The 18,841-nt window shown below is 51.0% G+C and overlaps 8 protein-coding genes across 8 annotated transcripts; 3 read left to right on the top strand and 5 right to left on the bottom strand.

Moving 5' to 3' along the window:
* Positions 1-165: 165 nt before the first annotated feature.
* PHYSODRAFT_491142 (hypothetical protein) lies at positions 166-2,341 on the bottom strand (the record flags this gene model as incomplete). The annotated part of the gene is made up of 4 exons (XM_009524400.1): positions 166-212; positions 1,030-1,311; positions 1,383-1,484; positions 1,666-2,341. The coding sequence occupies 4 exons, from the start codon at positions 2,339-2,341 to the stop codon at positions 166-168; spliced, it is 1,107 nt and encodes a 368-aa protein (XP_009522695.1).
* A 2,090-nt stretch (positions 2,342-4,431) lies between these two features.
* On the top strand, positions 4,432-6,852 carry PHYSODRAFT_328148 (hypothetical protein; the record flags this gene model as incomplete). Its single annotated transcript, XM_009524399.1, has 6 exons — positions 4,432-4,814; positions 4,883-5,298; positions 5,675-5,772; positions 6,389-6,467; positions 6,538-6,752; positions 6,820-6,852. 6 exons carry the CDS (start codon positions 4,432-4,434, stop codon positions 6,850-6,852), a joined length of 1,224 nt encoding a protein of 407 aa, XP_009522694.1.
* A 543-nt stretch (positions 6,853-7,395) lies between these two features.
* PHYSODRAFT_298298 (hypothetical protein) lies at positions 7,396-8,375 on the bottom strand (the record flags this gene model as incomplete). The annotated part of the gene is made up of 4 exons (XM_009524398.1): positions 7,396-7,479; positions 7,554-7,572; positions 7,703-7,835; positions 7,904-8,375. 4 exons carry the CDS (start codon positions 8,373-8,375, stop codon positions 7,396-7,398), a joined length of 708 nt encoding a protein of 235 aa, XP_009522693.1.
* PHYSODRAFT_328147 (hypothetical protein) lies at positions 8,368-9,212 on the bottom strand (the record flags this gene model as incomplete). The annotated part of the gene is made up of 2 exons (XM_009524397.1): positions 8,368-8,377; positions 8,464-9,212. 2 exons carry the CDS (start codon positions 9,210-9,212, stop codon positions 8,368-8,370), a joined length of 759 nt encoding a protein of 252 aa, XP_009522692.1.
* Positions 9,213-10,046: 834 nt separating this feature from the next.
* On the bottom strand, positions 10,047-11,436 carry PHYSODRAFT_328146 (hypothetical protein; the record flags this gene model as incomplete). Its single annotated transcript, XM_009524396.1, has 5 exons — positions 10,047-10,219; positions 10,271-10,318; positions 10,419-10,506; positions 10,867-11,099; positions 11,190-11,436. The coding sequence occupies 5 exons, from the start codon at positions 11,434-11,436 to the stop codon at positions 10,047-10,049; spliced, it is 789 nt and encodes a 262-aa protein (XP_009522691.1).
* Positions 11,437-11,961: 525 nt separating this feature from the next.
* On the bottom strand, positions 11,962-15,074 carry PHYSODRAFT_328145 (hypothetical protein; the record flags this gene model as incomplete). The annotated part of the gene is made up of 5 exons (XM_009524395.1): positions 11,962-12,005; positions 12,207-12,365; positions 12,451-13,204; positions 13,297-13,729; positions 14,866-15,074. The coding sequence occupies 5 exons, from the start codon at positions 15,072-15,074 to the stop codon at positions 11,962-11,964; spliced, it is 1,599 nt and encodes a 532-aa protein (XP_009522690.1).
* Positions 15,075-15,199: 125 nt separating this feature from the next.
* On the top strand, positions 15,200-16,828 carry PHYSODRAFT_492971 (hypothetical protein; the record flags this gene model as incomplete). The annotated part of the gene is made up of 1 exon (XM_009524394.1): positions 15,200-16,828. The coding sequence occupies one exon, from the start codon at positions 15,200-15,202 to the stop codon at positions 16,826-16,828; it is 1,629 nt and encodes a 542-aa protein (XP_009522689.1).
* Positions 16,829-17,066: 238 nt separating this feature from the next.
* PHYSODRAFT_264546 (hypothetical protein) lies at positions 17,067-18,766 on the top strand (the record flags this gene model as incomplete). Its single annotated transcript, XM_009524393.1, has 2 exons — positions 17,067-18,652; positions 18,730-18,766. The coding sequence occupies 2 exons, from the start codon at positions 17,067-17,069 to the stop codon at positions 18,764-18,766; spliced, it is 1,623 nt and encodes a 540-aa protein (XP_009522688.1).
* Between the last annotated feature and the right edge of the window lie 75 nt (positions 18,767-18,841).

Genomic DNA, 18,841 nt, shown 5'->3' with positions numbered 1-18,841 from the left:
ATATTCTTTCCTATGTTCTCCAACGTGGCTCAATTGGAGATTCGTTTCTTGCTGAGTTCACTATGAATCACTTTATACACATATCAACCTTTCACTTTCATGTCGAAGGAGGTCAGTCAATTGTTAGTGTGATGGTGGGCTGTGCATGTACCAGGTCTGCAAATATCACGGTGTCGAGTTGAGCCAGCTAAATCGTTGGCTGAAGTCAGCCCCTAATGTAACGCATGAACACAAAAGATAAGTACATGAATAAGCACGGCATTCGTATTCTGGGGGGGGGGGGTATTGATAGGAACACGCTCGCGTACCCGAGCAACAACACGTGAAGGGTGGACAATTCGTTGCAGTAAACCACAAGGCCACGCTACTAATTTTGTTCCTCAAAAGATAATATGATGGATGAACCAGACAAAATGAAAACGAAAAGAAAATGTCTGAAAGTCTCTGATAGAATCACCAAAACGGGATGGAACTTCGAGATAGCTTTCTAGGGATGTCACTTTCCACTAAAAAAAAATGCGACATCAGTCGTGGACAGCACCGCATCCAGTGTGATTGAGAGGAAATAACTCCGAGAGTCTTGGAGTTTTGGCTGCAGCTCGAGATTTATAGGGCGTCGAATACGTCCACGTTGAAGATGACGTTCTGCCGTACTTTTTGTCCAGAAGAGAACTGACCCAGATGCTTATGATCAGAGGAAGCAAAACAAAATAAATGTTTTGCTCCAATGCCAACGGTTGAAGCCGCACTGCAGGGGTAGATCAGGCACAGGAATGTGAGTACCAATGAGTCGTTAATCGTGACTCAACTCCGTCCTCAGTCTTACATCTCGCCTTAGCACTTGGCCAAAGAAAACCCGCGAAGGCCAAAGCCCCACCTTCCGTACGTATCGAAAAAACCATGCCAGGCGGTTGACGAATGCTTGAGGCAGCTAAATCTCCAGCTCAAGTCGGCTCCTATATGCAGAAAGCTATCATTGGTTAGAATGTGGGGGCTGAGTGCTCGTCAAGTTCTACACCGTGTTCGTACCGTTGGGCTCGAGTGAGTTCTGGATGTTGTAAAATATCGACAGGAACAGATTGGATTGCACTATAATCATCCCGTGGTCCAGCACAAAGCCGAGCAGGTGCAACATGGAGATGCCGAGTCTTCGTTGCAGTGTGAAGCCGTTCACTTGCAGCAGCAGGAACTGGACCACACCTAAGATGAGCACGACGCGGGCTTTTGCTATGACACTTGTGTCGTCCAAACCCTTGGTCTGTAAATAGTAGTCGTGGTTCGGTAGGTAATACTGAATTGCGGTGCAAGTAGCTGAGCCCGATTTTTATCGTGTTCGTGTGTACAAGTAGCAGTCAAAAATTTACCGTATACAACAAACGTACCAATAACGAACGGGACGATGCACGTTGTGTAGAGACACAGAATGGCGAATTCGGTAGTGAAAAGGACCCGGGTCGTCCTCTGGGCAAGCTGTTGGCGTTCAACTTCCGATAAAGCTTTGCCCAGACTGTTCTGTTGGGACGTATTCGGTTCATTGCTCGGAGGTTCAAACGCCTCGATTTCCGTCAATGTCAAGCATTCCACTCATCGGAACGATTCGCCTTCCTGAGGACACAGCGACAGTCGCAGCTATTGGACCAGTTGTTTCACAACTATCATCGTCACTGTATGGTTGTCGTAAAACCGCCAAACCCGAGGCGTAACGCCGTTGCGAAAGTTGAACCCTTGTATGGTCGTCCATTCTGATAATCTCCGCGGCAATATCGAGGCAACAGGTAGATTTCAATGGATGACCACTGGGTATTTTCTGCTGAAGTATGACCACACTTTTCATCAGGGTTTTCACGTCAGTCATGGCTATCCATGCCAACAAAATATCCAACGCAACAGACAGGAATATGACACTGATGGATTTCGAATTCTGGATCGAGATGGAGATGTACATTGAGTTGAACACGTCCACGTTGAAGGTCATCATTTGTGGCATGAGGTCGTACTTAGCATCGAGGAAGTAACTAATCGTGTTCTTTCCGACAATCCGTATCACGGCCAGGATGATAAGATAGAAATTCTGGCCTAGACCCCCCACACGCCCGAACCCGTGGATATATATCGGGTACTCGTACATGAAACTCACGGGGACATTTACAGGGTTGATAAAGTTCTGTAGCTGATTGCGAAGTGCGTCATCTTGCTGCAACCTCCTCCCAAACATGAAGCCGAAGCTGAAAACAAGTACCAAAATCCACGCGGGAACCCCCACAACAAGGGTGAACGGCCAAGGGAAACCAACCATGCTTGACATCCCAACTATCAGCGAGACAGCGGCAGCACTTCCCATGATTGCTATCATAGCAGCCTGAATACACGTCATGCCCAATCCAGGAACCACGACTCGAATCTGTCCTATGAGGGCGAGCGTCATCATCCCAATAGACAAGTAGTTGCGTCCCCAGAGCACGGCATTGGAGCTTGCGGTGAAGCCAGCAGTACACAATCCACCAGCGCAACCAGCAGCAGGCATGGCAGCGGGGATAAAATGCAGAAGATAAGTGATTGCAGGATTGACGCTGAGTGGAGGTACTTGCTGAGGCTTTCGATCCGCTCGGCGGAATGATTCCCGCGCAGCTCAACTTGGAAGCTCGAGCAAAACCTGTACAACCGGCGCCAGCACGGAGCCATCTATCCTTCGATCCACTGCGTTGTAAACGTCTTCGAGTGTCTGCTATGGACGAACTCACTGTTGCCTTGAAGTCGTGAAATCGGGACTTGAATAGAATAGTACCTATCGGCTTGAGAACTATTTTTGCGGCTATTGTTTCGAAGACCAGAACAATATACTTCCCGAATGATGGCACCTAAGACGGGAGTTACAAAAGTCAGAATAATACTAAGTATGAGGACTGAGAATCATTAGGGAACCCGGGCTATGAGGCCCGTTCTGATTTGTAGATGATTAGAAGCAACGAAAAGAAAACATGTATCGTTGTTCATGGAAGAAGGAGGCTTGCACCGAGCAAGCGCTCGTCTCGGTATCTCACGGTTATAAAAATAGCCTTGAATGTTGCCACGAGAAAAGAAAAACAAAACGGGAAGCAGGTGCGCACTCGTACGTCTGCGAAGCAACAGAGTAGAGCTAGATGCTGACTAGCGTAAAATTGTGACTCGGAGACAGGGCCAAATACCAGAAGGACTAGCTGCCGTTACTGACTTGATCAACTCCAGAACGAGTAACTGCGTGAACCTGAAAGATTTTAACATGAAGTAGGAGCACTTGCTCCGGAAGAGTGCAGTGGTCAGAGATAACGACGAGGCGCCTCCGAATAACGGGACACAATGCGAAGTCGCAAATCTCAAATTTCACTACGCGTAACTTTTTCAGAAACGTTTCGCTCAACACCAACAAACACTGCTCTTTCTTACATATTACTCAGCGTACCTTGTATGCCTGAACCACGGGTGCTATAAAAAAGCTACTAGCATAAAAAATAATTAACGAATCACCAGATCGACTCTCACGAACCAATTTGAAGTTGAAGCGAGTTCTCATCGAATAGCACCTTCACCAGTGTGCCTAAACTTCCGTTTGCAGCTCTTTACAAGGGCGAAAGGTTTGTGTGAGCTGAATCGGCAACTACTACGACGAAGCTTCTCTGCATGGTGGCATATCCCTCCATTCGTAGACGGTTCCACCATAGCGCGGGGCTCCAAGAATCTGTACAATACAAACTGTGTACCGGGCTTCAGGCATACTATGTATCAATGTTGCTAACAATGTTGCCGGTTGTCAATACACCAAACTTGTCTAGGCCCGCCTAACACAGTTCTTCGAACTGCGAATTATGCCAAGAAACCGTACTAGTACAATACAGTCCCTACAAACCACGGAACGCGATGACCAGAAACGATGCCAGCCCAACCACGCCATAATACGATGTTGGTTTTCATAGTCTTCTTTGTCGAGAGACATCAGCCGCGGGTAAGTGTATGATTTACTTTCCAGCACTAGAGTTGGGTGTTGAATGCTAAGCCAGCTGAATTTCCAGCTGAAATCTGCTCCTACCTGTACATTAGGGCGATGTGATCGGTGAGAAGTAGGCAATTTGCATAGTTGAAATACATCTCACGTACCATTGTGCTCCACCGCAGTCTCTGTTGAAGTATGAAGCCGTTCAATAAGAGCAGCGTGAACTGGATGACCACGACGCGGACGTTTGCTATGGCACTTGTCTCATCCAAACCCGCGTTATGGAGAGCGACTGGAACGGATTCTCGGGAGTCGGTATCCGTTACGAGGTCTTGAGCTGCATGAACTCTAGGTCTTCACTGACGATGCCGAACATGATGCTCTCACCACCGGCGCCTCTTTCAGTGTCGTAGCTACTTGTCGTAGCCGCCGCAACACAGCGGTAGCTAGTGTGCGCAGGAGCCATGAGCGAGGTTCACCACTTGTGGCTTCGACTCTACCGCTTTTTCACCAGCTTCCAGGTCGAACTCCGCGGCCACTACACAGCCGAGAGGATTCAAGCACTGGCCAAGTACCTGGCCTCAACCTCGACACCCCGCACACTCCTCATCTCTGTCTTCTCTCCCCTACCGTGTCTTGTCATCGTCGCTCTAGTTGAGTGTGTCCCGCTAGCTCCAACCGAAGACGGATCTCGAGGCAACGCCGTCTTCTGGGGTAGGGACCTCGTCGCCGCTTCGTTGATGATGCGCGCTGTGCTGGAGCAGATCCGGGTGGCGGTCCCTGGTCTGGGGATGACCCCGTTGCAAGCCATTGTGGTCGCGATTGTCGCAACGACAGTCTCTACTGCGTTCATGATAGGGATGGCCGGTGTCATTGGCTTCCCACTACCGTTTGCGCTCGTGATTGGGATGCTAGCGACGATGGTAGTCGTGATTCTGAGCTTCGGGATATTATTCGGTCGATTGTTGGAGCAGAGCTCCGGAAGGAGATGAACAGCTTCGCCAACGTGCAGAACTGTCCGATGCCGATCTATCTTTACGGGTTCAATCGCTTGGGCCCGCTGGGGCAGAACATGTACCTCGGTCTTCTCCCTGTTATCAAGATCATCGGCAAGAACTGGATCAGTTATTTCTTACGCAACAAGTACGAATTGATGGCACAAATCATGATCTTCAACCTCGACGTGTTTAACGCCATGTACGTCTTGAGCTGCATCCAGAACTCCAAATCGCTGAGTACGACCTTCATTTCGATCGGATTAGACGCTGTGCTCGCGTGGGTGTCCATGACGGACCTCCGAATTATGACCAAGAGGGTGTTTCTACTGCGACGTAAAATACCCGCTAAACAACCGCTAAAATCTGCCAGTATTATCGCCATCGCTGTTGAGATTATAAGGAAGACGACCGGGCTCACGTCCGGCTTTCGAATCGTCGATACAGCTTTGTAGTGGCAGTATTGAAGAATCCAGATATTAACGAGTGCAGCGAGATCTCCACCGGTCTATTTTTTTTAAGAACGTTGAGGTGTATTGAGTTACTGGCCTTGTGGCCGAACTTCTAATCCCCCTTCCGTCCTCAAGAGCAAGAGGAGTGGGTTTGATATGTAAGATGTGCATGTCCCTATAAGCTAAGCCGTGGCTTCGCTTAGAGAGAAGAGGGCATGAGGATTTCTTGTCCTGTGTTCGTGTCTGCCCATTTCCTGTAGTCATTCATCAAGAAGCTGAGAACGCCCGGGTATCGTCGTTCCACCAGGTCCCTATTCATGGGTTCATCCTGCTGACTTCGTCTGGAATCGATAGCGAGGTTCGCAAGACAATCTGCCATCTTGTTGTGGCAACGGTAGTGGTGTCTCCATGAAGCTACGCGCACCGAGTCTGCTAGGCGCCGTGCTCTGTCATAAATAGGCTGAAGCACCCGAGCTTTTGGCCGCCTGCGCTCCCGTATCATCCATAAGACGAGTTGACTATCTCCTACTATGTGCACCTGTTTGAGTTTGCGCTTGTCCACGTGGTGTAGCAATCGGAGCAATCCGTTGAATTCTGCGAAATTGTTTGTACACGTAGGACGTAGCAGCGAGATGCTGCTCAACCAGACGATTCGTGCTACCCCGCACTCGTCGACCTGGATGAGTACACTTCCACTTCCGCCTGGTCCAGGATTTCCACGCGATCCTCCATCGAAGAAGCCAACATAGTGCTCGGGCTGCGATGGACTCTCTCCCGGAGCTACGAGATCTCCACCGGTCGGTCGGCCGAGGTCGCGCCAGTAGGCCGCCCACAAGTCCTACGACTCTCGGATTTGGCGTCGGATAGAGCACTCATAGGCGTCGAAACGTTCAAACAGCAGCCGGATGGGCCCAGGAAATCTCAACTATACAGTCTGGAGGTTATCCGGAAAAGAGCGGCAACGGTTTGTCCAGAGGGCGGCGCAAGTGCTGTTCACGGCGGAATTCGCCATCCTCGTGCTGTATACGAAGTTTATCGTCCCCTTCCTCTTCGGTAAGTCTACTGTGTGTCGTGGTTGCTTTTTTTATTGGTGGTAAAACTCACTTTATTGTTTTTACCGCAGCTACGTGCACCTGCATCCTGTTTTATATGCCAAATCGTGCCTACTACCCTCAACTAGAGGGTTACGATGACGGGGTGCTCAAGGAGAAAGTGAGCAACGTGGCCGTGTTAGGGGTCTCCCAGTTCGTGTTGCTTGTTGTCAATGGGCTTATTCTACAGCGAAGACTCGGGGTCCCCGTGCTGCACTTGCTCTCCTTCGGGCTCGACCACGGCAAGGTCAAACAAATTTGTTCTTGTCGATATTTTACCCCATCCAGAACTCTAAAACACAACGGTACAGTAGAAATCTCCGTACAGCATGGTCAATCCACTATAGACCACTGACGCTCGTGCTATGTGTTCGTGTATTTCTTAGGAGCTGACTTTAGTTTGTCCTTTAGCTGGCTCAAGCCAAAGCCGACACCGTAGAACACGATGTATTCTGTCACGCGCGATATTCATGGGTGTGGCCCCTGTCACGGCAATCAGCACCGGTACCAGAACCAGCGTTTTATACCACAGGTGTTCCCAGCCAAGACGAAGACGACCTAGTTCTATCACAACTAATAGGATGACATTTGTTTTTATTTAGGTCGATTAACTACCGTACTGAAAAATTGGAAACAGCAAGTACCGTGCCGTACGGTTGTGGGGTTCGACACAAAAGCGCTTTGCGGGAAATAAACAACACGAAACAATTTGCGTTTTGGCAACAGAGCAGTGCGATCTGTCTGTCGACTATACGCCAGTGATGAAATTTCTGGCAACCTCAGTAATTAACACCCAACTTGTTCTGTTTTCGCAACTCCAGGCTAAAAAGCATCTTCAATATGCTACAACTTCGTGTTTGATCTCGACGTCCGACTATTCCTCACTACTTCTACTGTCCACCAGAAGTGCTGTCCACCATGTCAGGCGGTCGTCGAGTGCTTGAGCCAGCTAAATCTCCAGCTAAAGTCGGCTCCTAAATGCAGCGAGTTATCATCGGTTAGAATTTGAAGGCAGAGCGCAGATCGAATTCTGCACCGTGTCGCGTACCGTTGTGCTCGAGTGAGTTCTGGATGGTGAAGAAGATCGATAAGAACACGTTCGACTGTACTATGATCCTCCCATGGTCAAGCACGAAAGAGAGTAGATGCAACATGGAAATGCCGAGTCTTCGCTGAAGGATGAAGCCGTTCACTAACAGAAGCACGAACTGGACGACGCCTAATATGAGCACAACGCCAATTTTTGCTTGTATGTTTGTATCGTCCACGCCCTTGAGCTGCGGGTAGTAGTTGTGGTTCGGTAGGTAATACTGAGCTGCGGTGCAAGTGGCTGAGCGGTTTAATTTTTCTTAGTGTGTAGAATAGGACAACATATTGTATTGTTGGCAACGTACGTACCTAAGACGAACGGGACGATGCATTTTGTGTAGAGAACCAGAATGGCGAATTCGGTCGTGAAAAGTACTCGAGCCGTCCTCTGAACAAACTGCTGGCGTTCATTTTCCGAGAAAACTTTGTCCAAACCGTTTTGCTGGGAAGTTAGACGCTGCCTACGCGGAGGTTCGAACGCCTCGACCTCCGTCAACGTCACCATTTCACGGATCGGTGCAATTTGCCTTGTGGAGGACACCGCGATTATCCCAGCAATTGGTCCGGTTGCAAGGTCAATGTCACTATCACTGTTGACTTGCCGCAGTACCGCTAGACCCGAGGCGTATCGACGCTGAGAAAGTTGAACTCGGGCACGGTCGTCCTGTCTGATAATCTCCGCGGCAATATCGAGGCAACAGGTAGATTTCAATGGATGACCACTGGGAATTTTCTGCTGAAGTATGACCACACTTTTCATCAGGGTTTTCACGTCAGTCATGGCTATCCATGCCAACAAAATATCCAACGCAACAGACAGGAATATGACACTGATGGATTTCGAATTCTGGATCGAGATGGAGATGTACATTGAGTTGAACACGTCCACGTTGAAGGTCATCATTTGTGGCATGAGGTCGTAATTGGTATCGAGGAAGTAACTCGTCCAGTTCTTGGCCACGATTCGGATAACCGCAAGGATGATGAGATAGAAATTCTGAGCTAGATCTCCCACGCGTCCGAACCCGTAGACATACACCGGATACACGAACATGAGGATCACGGGGACATTTACAGCGTTGATAAAGTTCTGCAGCTCGTTGCGAAGTGCGTCATTTTGCTGCAACTTTCTGCCGAACAAAAAGCCAAAACTCAACACAAGCGTGAAAATCCACGCTGGCGTCCCCAAGTCAAGCATGAATGGCAGTGGAAACCCAACGACACTTGACAGTCCGATCATCATCGAGACTGCGGCTGCACTTGCGACCACAGTGATCACGGCCGCCTGAGTTGGCGTCAAGCCCAGACCTGGAACCACGACGCTAATCTGCTCGAGAACGGCGCGCGCCATCATCACAGCGGACAAGTAGGTTCGTCCCCAGAAGACGACGTTGGCGCTTGAACCAGCTTGGGGGGAAGCCAGCGGCACACAATCCACCAGTGTAACAAGCACCAGACATGGAAGAGGGGACAGCACACAGAGGAAAAGCGACCGCAGTGTCGACGCGGTTTGCAGGTACTTGCCCAGGTTTCCGATACGCTCAGCGGAGTAGTGGCCTCGTAGTTCGACTTGGAAGCTCGCGCAGAACCGGTAGAGCTGGTGCCAGAACCGAGGCATGTTCACTGAGTGATAACGTGAGTGAGTGAGTGAGTGAGTGTCTTGCTTGCACCGCGTTCAATTATAAGAACGCTTCGAGCTACAAATGTACTCTGGGTTATGGTTAAAAGCGTCCATGTACGTATGCGCGCAGGCGCATGGGCTATTTTGGATAGTTTTGGACGTTGAGCGTTATGAGGCCGTACAAATACTTCTGTTCGATGCCAATTTCGAAGTATTCTCAACATTTGAGTTTTGGTCACGACTGAGTCGGATCGACATATAAACCCTGGTTTAAGCACGAAGGAGAGTGGGTATCCGCTGCATGGATATCTCTCAATCTTGTGCTCGAGGCAGGCCCCAATCACGAGAAGGGATGTCAGTTCAGCCACGCCGAGCTTGGTCACAATATCGACATTTGTTTTGAGAGTCTCCCTCGCCGACAGATGTCAAGCGCGGGCTAGTAGACATGATTCGATCGAAAGAAGTGGGACGTCCTCTTAAAACTCTGGGCGCTCTTTAGGGTGCCAGATCGAAGAAGTTACCCACTACGCCGATGTATCACGGATGCAGCTTTGGTTTAGGCCTGGGTATTAGGGTGTGATTTTCTTTAGGAATTCGTTGAGTGCCTCAGCCAAGTGAACTTCCAGCTAAAATCGGCTCCTATAATCCATTGAAAAGATATATGATCCGCGAGCATGGAGTTGGTACATTTGCACCGATAGTTGAAAATTACGTCATGTACCGTTGTGCTCCAGCGCGTTGCCATCATTTGGGCTACCAAGTGGTCACTGACATCAAGGCAGTGAGCAGTATGGCTATGGGCGTTACTAGCGTAAGTGAACTCAATATACCTTACTTCCAAAACAAAGAGTTCTGGATGGCGTAGAAGATCGATAGGAACAGACTCGTCTGCACTAAAATTCTCCCGTGGTCAAGCACGAAGGAGAGCAGGTGCAGCATAGGGATGCCGAGCGTCCGTTGGAGAATCCAGCCGTTCACTATCAGCAGCACAAACTGGATCCCACCTAAAGCGAACACGATTTCGATTCTGGCTAATACACTGCTACTGTTCGAACCTTTGAGTTGAGGGTAGTAGTCCTTCACAGCGGCGATATGCAGTGGGCCTAGCGGTGTTAGGGCGGCCTGATGGTGACACTGACAGTGAGGCTTTGATTGGCCCTTTCACCGAAATTATTGCAGTTTCTTCTAGCTGGCAAATCGTACCGATCAGTAAAATGTTGACGTTGACGAAGATCAAGGCGTTTGAACCTCCTGCGGGGCATTCGAAAACATCCCAGCAGAGCAGCTTGAACTGTTTGAACAGTTTCAACTCCGTTTTGTCCGAAAAAGAACGCAAGCGGTTCGTTCATAGGACCGCCCGAGCACTTTTCACGACCGAGTTTGCTATCCTGGCTCTCTACACGAAGTGCGTTGTTCCACTGGCCTTCGGTATGTATGGCGCCCTCGATATTTTTGTTGTTTTTAAATGGCAAGTACTAACAAGACTTGGCACATACTTTTTTGCGAGCTCAGCCACGTGCAATGCAATCCTCAATTACCTACGTGCACTTTTGTCCAGTCTGCAAATCTGCGCGGCAATGTCGATAAAACTAATAGATTTCAACGGTTGGCTCTTTTGTCGGAGTATCGTCACCCCTTTCATCAACTCTACCACGTCAGTCATGGCGATCCACGCCAGAAAGGCATCCAACACAACCGACAGGACGATGACGCTAATGGACTTGGAGTTCTGGATGGAGATGGAGACGTACATCGAGTTGAGCACGTCCACGTTGAAGATGATCCACTGGGGCATCAAGTCGTACTTGGTACCAAGACAATAACTCGTCCAGTTCTTGGCGGCAATCCGTATGACGGCCAGCATGATTAAGTAGAAATTCTGTCCTAGACCACGCGTCCGAACCCGTAGAGATACACCGGGTATACAAACATGAGGATAATCGGGCAATTACCAGCAATAATATTTTTTGTAACTCATGGCGAAGTGCTGTAATTTTCGTCCGAACAGGAAGCCGAAGCTCACCACAACCGCGGCGATCCATGCCGGCTTCCCCAAGTCGAAGGCGAATGGCAGTGGGAAGCCAATGATACTCGACAGCCCGACCATCATCGAGACAGCGGCTGTACTTCCCACCACGGTGATCACGGCGGCTTGAGTCGACATCATATTCAGACCAGGAACTACGACTCGAATCTGCTCCAGAACCGCGCGCGTCATCATGGCGATAGACAAGTAATCGCGTCCCCAGTACATTTGCGCTCAAACCAGCCTTGGTGGAAGCAAGCGGCACACAGTCAACGAGTGCAACCAAGAGTAGACACGGAAGGGGTGACAGTACGCAAATGAGTAGTGAACGTCGAGGTGAACTAGAGTTGAGGTACTTGCGGAGGTTCTCGATCCTCGCAGGCCACGCAACTCGGCCTGGAAGCTCACGCAGAACCGTTAAAGCTGGCGCCAAAACCGAGGCATGTTCCCTGAGGGACACTGTAGATTGTTTGAGAGTCTTGCTCTCAGCGGGGTTTACTCACACACAGAAGGAAGAAGGCTTAGAGGTACGCCAGCCTAACCTATCTTCGGTTTAAAAGCACGAGGTTCATTAACTATTTTGGACGTTGAGCGTTATCAGCGGACAAGTCCAGGCCAATCGAGAAACCGCACACCTTTTTCAATGTGGTTTAACCAAGAAAATGTTTCCTTCAGTACACACTAACCCATGAAGTCGTGTCACCTTGGTCATAGTTCCGGTTACGACTTTTTCAGCCACGAGAAGGCCCAGCTGAAGTCGGCTTCTGCGACACGCACAACAAGCAAGAAGTAGTTAGATCGCCACCATTTCGCAGCCCCCTCCACGGGTAAAGTAATACTACCATTGTGTTCCAACGAGTTTTGCACTGTATAAAAGATCCACAGAAACAGGTTGGACTGTACGATGCGCCATCCTCGGTCAAGCACAAAGGAGAGCATATGCAGCATGGATATCCCAATCTTACGCTCAATGCAATGCCCAATGACCAGAAGCGACACCAATTCGGCCACACCGAACATCACCACGCTACCGATATTGGTTTTCAGTGTCTCCTCGTCGAGAGACGTCAGCTGCGGGTAATACACACGATTCGGCAGGTAGAAAGTGGCGGTCGTGTATATAGCTACCAACATTGGCACAGAAAACTTCAAACCATAAGAACATGAATAACCTCATCGAAGAATCATATCAGAAAACACTCAACTTACAATAGATAAACGGGACGATGACCTCTGTGTACTCCACGAGGATGATGAATTCCGTGGTAAAGAGAAGCTGCGCCGTCCGCTGTAAAAATCGCCGCCCTTCCTTCGCCGAGAAGACGCCATCCAGGAGGAGTCTATCTTTCTGGGGTGATTTATCGTGATCTGGTGCATTGAACGTCTCAACCGCTGCAACAGATAGCTGTGGCTCCAGTGTCGTTATTGGCAAAATTCGCTTTGTTTTAGGGTCTCCAGCAGCGTCTGTGGATTCTTCACTGAAGATATCAACATCGGGGAGCTTCAGCGTGGAGATCCCAAAAATGTAGCCACGGCGTGACAAGCGAGTTCGAGCCTGGTCGTCTTCATTGATAATTTGGAGAGCGATTTCAATAAAGCTGGCCAAGTGTAAGGGGTGGCTACTCGGAATATTCCGCCTGAGCAGGACAATATCCCTCATTAAATCCCTGATGTCGGTAATCGATATCCACGCCGGAGTAGCGTCCAACGCGATCATCAGCAGTATTGACGTTATCGACTTGGAGTTCTGCATCGAGCTCGAGACGTACAGCGCGTTGAACACGTCCACGTTGAAGATCATAATCTGGTGCATCAGATCGTACTTTTTGTCCAGGAAATAGCTCATCCAGTTCTTGGCCACGAGTTTGATGAGTGTGAGCAGTCCGAGATAAAAGTTCTGTCCAATCGTTCCCACTTGGACGAAGCCATACAGATACGCCGGGTACACGAAGGTGAGCAGCACCTGACAGACGAGAACCACCGTGTAGTTCACAAGCTCTTTACGCAACACTGCGTCTTGTTTCAACACGCGACCGAAGAAACCACAAAACTCACGGCAAGAACAACGAGCCACACTGGAATTCCGATAACGAGAGCGAACGGGAGCGGGAAGCCGATGAGACTGGCCATCAGAATCATGAATGCAGTGGCTCCTGCACTTGCAATTACCGGTATCGCGATTGTCTGGCGCGTCGTGATCTTCAGTCCAGGAACGCACACTCGGAACTGCTCCACGATCGCACGGGTCATGAGAGCGATGGCCAGGTAGTCGCGTCCCCAGAACAGAGCGTTGGCGCGGGATCCTGCCGTAGGGGGAGCCATGGGGGCACACTCGATGACCATAACGATCAACAGGCATGGTAAGGGTGACACAGCGCAGATAAAAGTCGCCCAGAGTATCGACGTCTTGCGGCTGTACTGGTCCAATCTCTGGATGCGGTCGGTCGAGTAATGTCCGCGTAATTCCACTTGGAAGCTCACACAGAACCTGTAAAGCTTCCGCCACACGCTCGCATGGTGATAATAAATCTCGACTTGTCACGGTGATGTCAAAGAGCTAGTGCAGTCACGAGGTTGAGTCGCCTTGAACGCTGATTTTAAAGTGGTAATTCCACCTCGCTTGAACCCTAGAAGGCTAGATTATTTCCTGGATCGGATTCAGGTCGGGCCTGAATTTCCGGTCAGGTTTTTCAATACAACTATAAAGACGTTTCCTGGCCACTTCCAGCTGCTAGTTGGCAAGGGTGGGCGACATCACGGGCGAGGGCGAGCAGCGCGATCGCGACGCATTGCCAACACCCGCCGATCAGGCGGGGGCGTGTCTGCGCGAGCGAGCGAATGCGAGCGCTGCAACCCGATATTTTTTTCTAGACACAGCGCCTGGCCGAGTCGAGGACTTCGACTAAGGGGGTGCCCCCCGAGCGAAGAGAAAGAGGGTCGGGCCCCCCGTGTCGAAGTCCGCAGACGAGAGTCAACGCGACTACATGTATGCTGAAGCTCGACTGAACCGAGGCACAGATGTCCCGAGGGTGAGCTCTGTTGAACCCACACGCCGGCCGCTTCAGCAGCCTGGCAGCACATGCCGCTGTTGATGAGAACGATCATTTTGTGCTGAAGGCGGCATTTATAGACCGTGCGTTTCTCCAAGTCAGCAGTATTTATACTTAGCAGGTTCAATCCACGTCCACCTTCCTGCACTCCCCAACTTCTCGTTGCCATCGTCCTGAAATCCGACGGGAGCGACTAAATTAGGTCAAATCGCAAACTTGGTCAAGGCCAAATCTTGAAGATAGATCACGGATAGGTCACACATTTGGCACTTAGGTCACGTGACCAAACCACTTGGTCACGTGAAGCTGCTAGAACAAGCTTTAGCGCCCCAGCATCACCCAAGTCGTTCCCTTCATTACTACGGTAAAGTACAACATGCCAAGTAGCTATTTCTGGCCGTTGTACCTGTCCTAAACTCTGGGGGGGTTGAAACCAACGTGATCCAATAGAAAGCATGCGAACAATGGGCCATTGGGACTTCTCCCTTCACAAACACAGCCTTCAAGTCACGCGCCAACCACTAACGTAACCCAAGATGGCTCGGCGCCGAGGCGGTCGTGGAGGAGCCTCTACGGCTTCCCCAGACCCAGCCCCATCTCGTTCTCCTGGTCGTCGTAGGCGATCTCGATTTGCCCCGACTTCGCGTCCGATTCGTCGAAGCAGTCGCGCGACGAGTGACGTTCTTGAAAGAGAGCTGTCCGACGCCATCTTGGCTTCCCAAGAGTTACGGGCAGGAACACAGGCGCCGACGTCGCGTTTAACACGCCGAAACAACCACGCATCGAGTGACGTCCCTGATAGCGAGGTGACCGCAGCCGTCGTGACTCGGCATGGACTTCTGATGGGGATTCGCGATACTGAACCAGACACGCCTGAGCTGGTAGACATCCCACGACCAGCGCTATCCATGCCACTGTCCAATGTGGACACTCAGACCTCGACGAGTGTGTCACGTTCGCAACAAGCGTCCAAGCCTCGGGACGGACGTACAAAACTGTACTATCAGGGGTACTCTTTTGTTCGAGCTAACGGAACTTCAAACAAGATATCGTATCGCTGCAGCTCATATCATTCCCCCTGCCCTGCGCAGTTTGCATTCTACGCGAGTACGATGGCGTTTGACTTCAGCAGCATGGAGGCTCATACATGCCGTGCTGGTCCTGCTCTCCGAGGAGCAACGGTGAACCCAGGCGATCACGCCATAGATGCTTCGAACGACATCATGGAGGAGGTCGACAAACTTGCTACTCAAACGACTCTCACTCAGAGGCAAATATGGATGGCTATTGTGGACAAGTTCTACATGAACGATGGGGCTCCGGTTCGCGGCGTATCGGAGAAAACCGTCAAAAACCGTGTGCAAGAAGCTTGGGGCCACGATTCCAGTCACGGCCGAGCCAGTATCATGACGAACCCCCGACTGACCAAGATTAAAGGATCGCACCAAGGCTTCTTCCAGTTTCAGTATGCCTGGCACGATGACGTCAAGGCGCTGAAGAAGCCGCCAAAGGATGCAAATGGCATCGATCAGATAACTGCGTGGGCTCATCCTACGCTTTTGAATTTACTTTGCTTCGAAAACTTGTCGTGGTTTATCGACGGCACGTTTAGATGTGCCCCCGTCGACTATAAGCAGTGTGTCACAATTATGATCTATGATCTTTCCAGCAAGCTGTTTCTCCCTGTCCTGCATGCGGCAACTACATCTATGACGAGAAAATCCTACGTCCGACTGCTGCAATGTGTACAAGATGCTGTGGGGAGCAAACTGGTTCCGAAAGATGTGGTGTGTGACTTTGAGAGTTCACTGATTGGAGCACTTCGCGAGTTCTTTCCTGACGTCACCATTATCGGGTGCCTGTTTCATTTTAAACAGGCATGCCGTCGCAAGATGAAATGCATTGGGCTACCAGTTGGTGAAATCAAGGTTGCTATGTCGCGTAATGTCTTTGACATACTTACCGTCATTGATCCCACCAAAATTGCTGTGCAGGGAATCACTTGGGTGAAGGCCAAGATTTGCAGCGTGTGTGAGGTGAAAGGTCTGGAGTACTCTCGCAGCAAGTGGCGAACGTTTTGGAGCTACTTTCAGCGGACTTGGTTGGAGACACACCCGCCGGAATACTGGAATGTGTTCGGCATGAGGCGTGACATCATCAGCCGGACGAACAACCCATTAGAGCGATTTCACCGTGAACTAAACAAGCGGTTTAATGCTCGTCCGCCCATGAAAACCTTCGTGACTTCGCTAGAGAACCTTGCTCGCGAGTACGTTGCGCAACGGACGACTGTCATCTCAGGCTTAGCCAAGCCACCTGAGCGTACAGGATTCGTCCTACCAAGACAGCCAAAGCTGCCAGAGGTGAGCGACATCGTCGACTCGCCAGCCAGCAGCGACGGTGAGGGTGAAATTGTCGATGCTGACGCGGACTCGGAACCATACAGCAGCGCTATGTCCTCGACGGGTGACGAGAACGTGGAACCCGGCGAGTACATTCAGCCGGATCACTCCTTCGAGTACGACGGCGAGACGTAGAGAGCCTCCGACACCTACATCACGGACGCGACCGCGCAGTATGAAGAGGGCAGTGAGCATAACACATAATACATCTCATTCATTACGTACGTGACCAACTGTAATTAGGTCACGTGACCTAACGACGTGACCAACTATGCCATTTGACCTAATTTATCGGTTACCAAATCCGACGCCGTACAGCCAATCGATGCCGCTAGCAACCATAGCAATCCGTTCCATTTAGCACAAGAATCCCATGACAAAGATCGCCCTCCTCTCTCTCCTTGCGGCCGCCGTACCAATCGTGCATGGTGGCATGACCATGCCGTACACAGCAGTGCCATCAGCTTCGTCCAGCGATCCAGACTATTACTACCAAGTGACGATAGCGAGTTATGCGTCACGCTTGCAATACCTGGGGGAGTACGAGCTCGGAGACGACGGGACGTTTGAGATCGCCCTGACTCTCGTGCTCACGATCGCAGTACCGAAAGCTGACGAAGGCCGTAACATGCTCTACCTCCTCGCATGCAATGAAGAAGCGGTTCAAGCCTTCCTCAACCTCCCAACGTCTGAAGATGCCATGACCAATATCCACGTCCCGCCATACTGCGCGATGGCAAATCGCACGCTGGACTACTACTGCCAGTCGTTTGCTCTAGAGGACGAGTCTTCCGACGAATACGTGTATCAGGCCTTCAAGGTCGTGTCCGGTTCCATGGCCGAGATGATCCCGCCGGCGTACACCTTGCTGGAGAATAATGCTCAAAGCGCGGCAACGGATGGGCGCTATTCCAAATCTGACTCGGACAGCTCGAACACCGTGATCTTCTTCATCGATTCTTGCGAGACGCTGGGTGGTGAAGATGGCATCCTTCGGTCGTGTCTGAAACATCCTCCAGGGTCCAAGCAAACGTCGGGATACACTCCAGTTTCAGACGACAGTTCTTCATGCTTCTACTGCCCAGCCAATTACCCGCTGTCATACACGAGCCAGATCTCGGGCATCGCAGAGGAAGAAGGGTGCACGCCGCCGCTATCTCTGCCTCCAACTCTCCGGGGTACCGTGTCCATGAACCTCTGCAACTCGAAAGGGGATTGCCTCGGCAAAACCACAAGCTTCCAGTCGATTTTCTACGGCCTGAACTCGCTTGTTTGGGGCATCACTGCGTTCGTGTGGATTGTGCACATCCACGCGGCCGCGCGAGACGCCGTAGTGGACCTCCAGAACAAGATGAAGCTAATCCCAATCACGCAAGTGTGCTACTCGGTACTCACGTTCGGGGATCTGTTCGCTGAAGACAAAGTCGTGGGCACTGCGCGCACTCTCATCCAGAACGTGGCCGTCCTGGCGCAGCTTGTGGCTCTCGCAGTGTTCGCCGAGGTGGTGGTCGTCATCGCCAAAGGCTGGAAGATCACGCGACCTGCGCTGCTCCCGCGCGAAGTCCAATGGATCCGCTTCGTGACGCTGAGCTGGGCGGGGTCATCCGCCGTGCTGAAGCACACGGGCGACAAACAGCTGGCTGTTTTGATCGTCTGGGGGCTCTCGTGGGCGTGCGTCGTGTTCATGGTCTGGTACAACTCGGCCTTCAACTTCAACATGCTCAAGTACCAGCTCGCCATGGTGCGCCAGCTCGACCTGAACCCGCAGCTCACGCCCGTGTATACCAAATTCATGCTGTTCCGCCGCTTCTGCGCGCTGCTGGCTGGGTACATCTTCTTCTCGTGCGTCCTGGGCATCGTGGGGCTTGTGAACGACGCGACTCAGCACTCCTCCGAGTGGGCCTCGCTCTTGGGGGACGAAGGCCTGACTCTGCTGCTGTTCGCCGCCCTGGGCTACACGTTCCGATGCCGCAGATTCGGGCGCCTAGTCGCCACCAGCATTTCCCACGCAGACGGCAGCACCATCAGATCAACAGACCAAGCTCCAGCACATCGCGGGAGTATCCTCCCTGAACCTGCCCCAAATGAACCGGTCGAGCCACCTAAACGCAAAAAGACCATCGTAGTGCTCAACCCCGACCAAGCTCC

This window comes from Phytophthora sojae (genome assembly GCF_000149755.1).
Source record: "Phytophthora sojae unplaced genomic scaffold PHYSOscaffold_3, whole genome shotgun sequence".
NCBI classification, from domain to species: domain Eukaryota; phylum Oomycota; class Peronosporomycetes; order Peronosporales; family Peronosporaceae; genus Phytophthora; species Phytophthora sojae.
The sequence above is the reverse complement of the archived record's forward strand: the minus strand, read 5'-3'. Positions and strand labels throughout refer to the sequence as shown.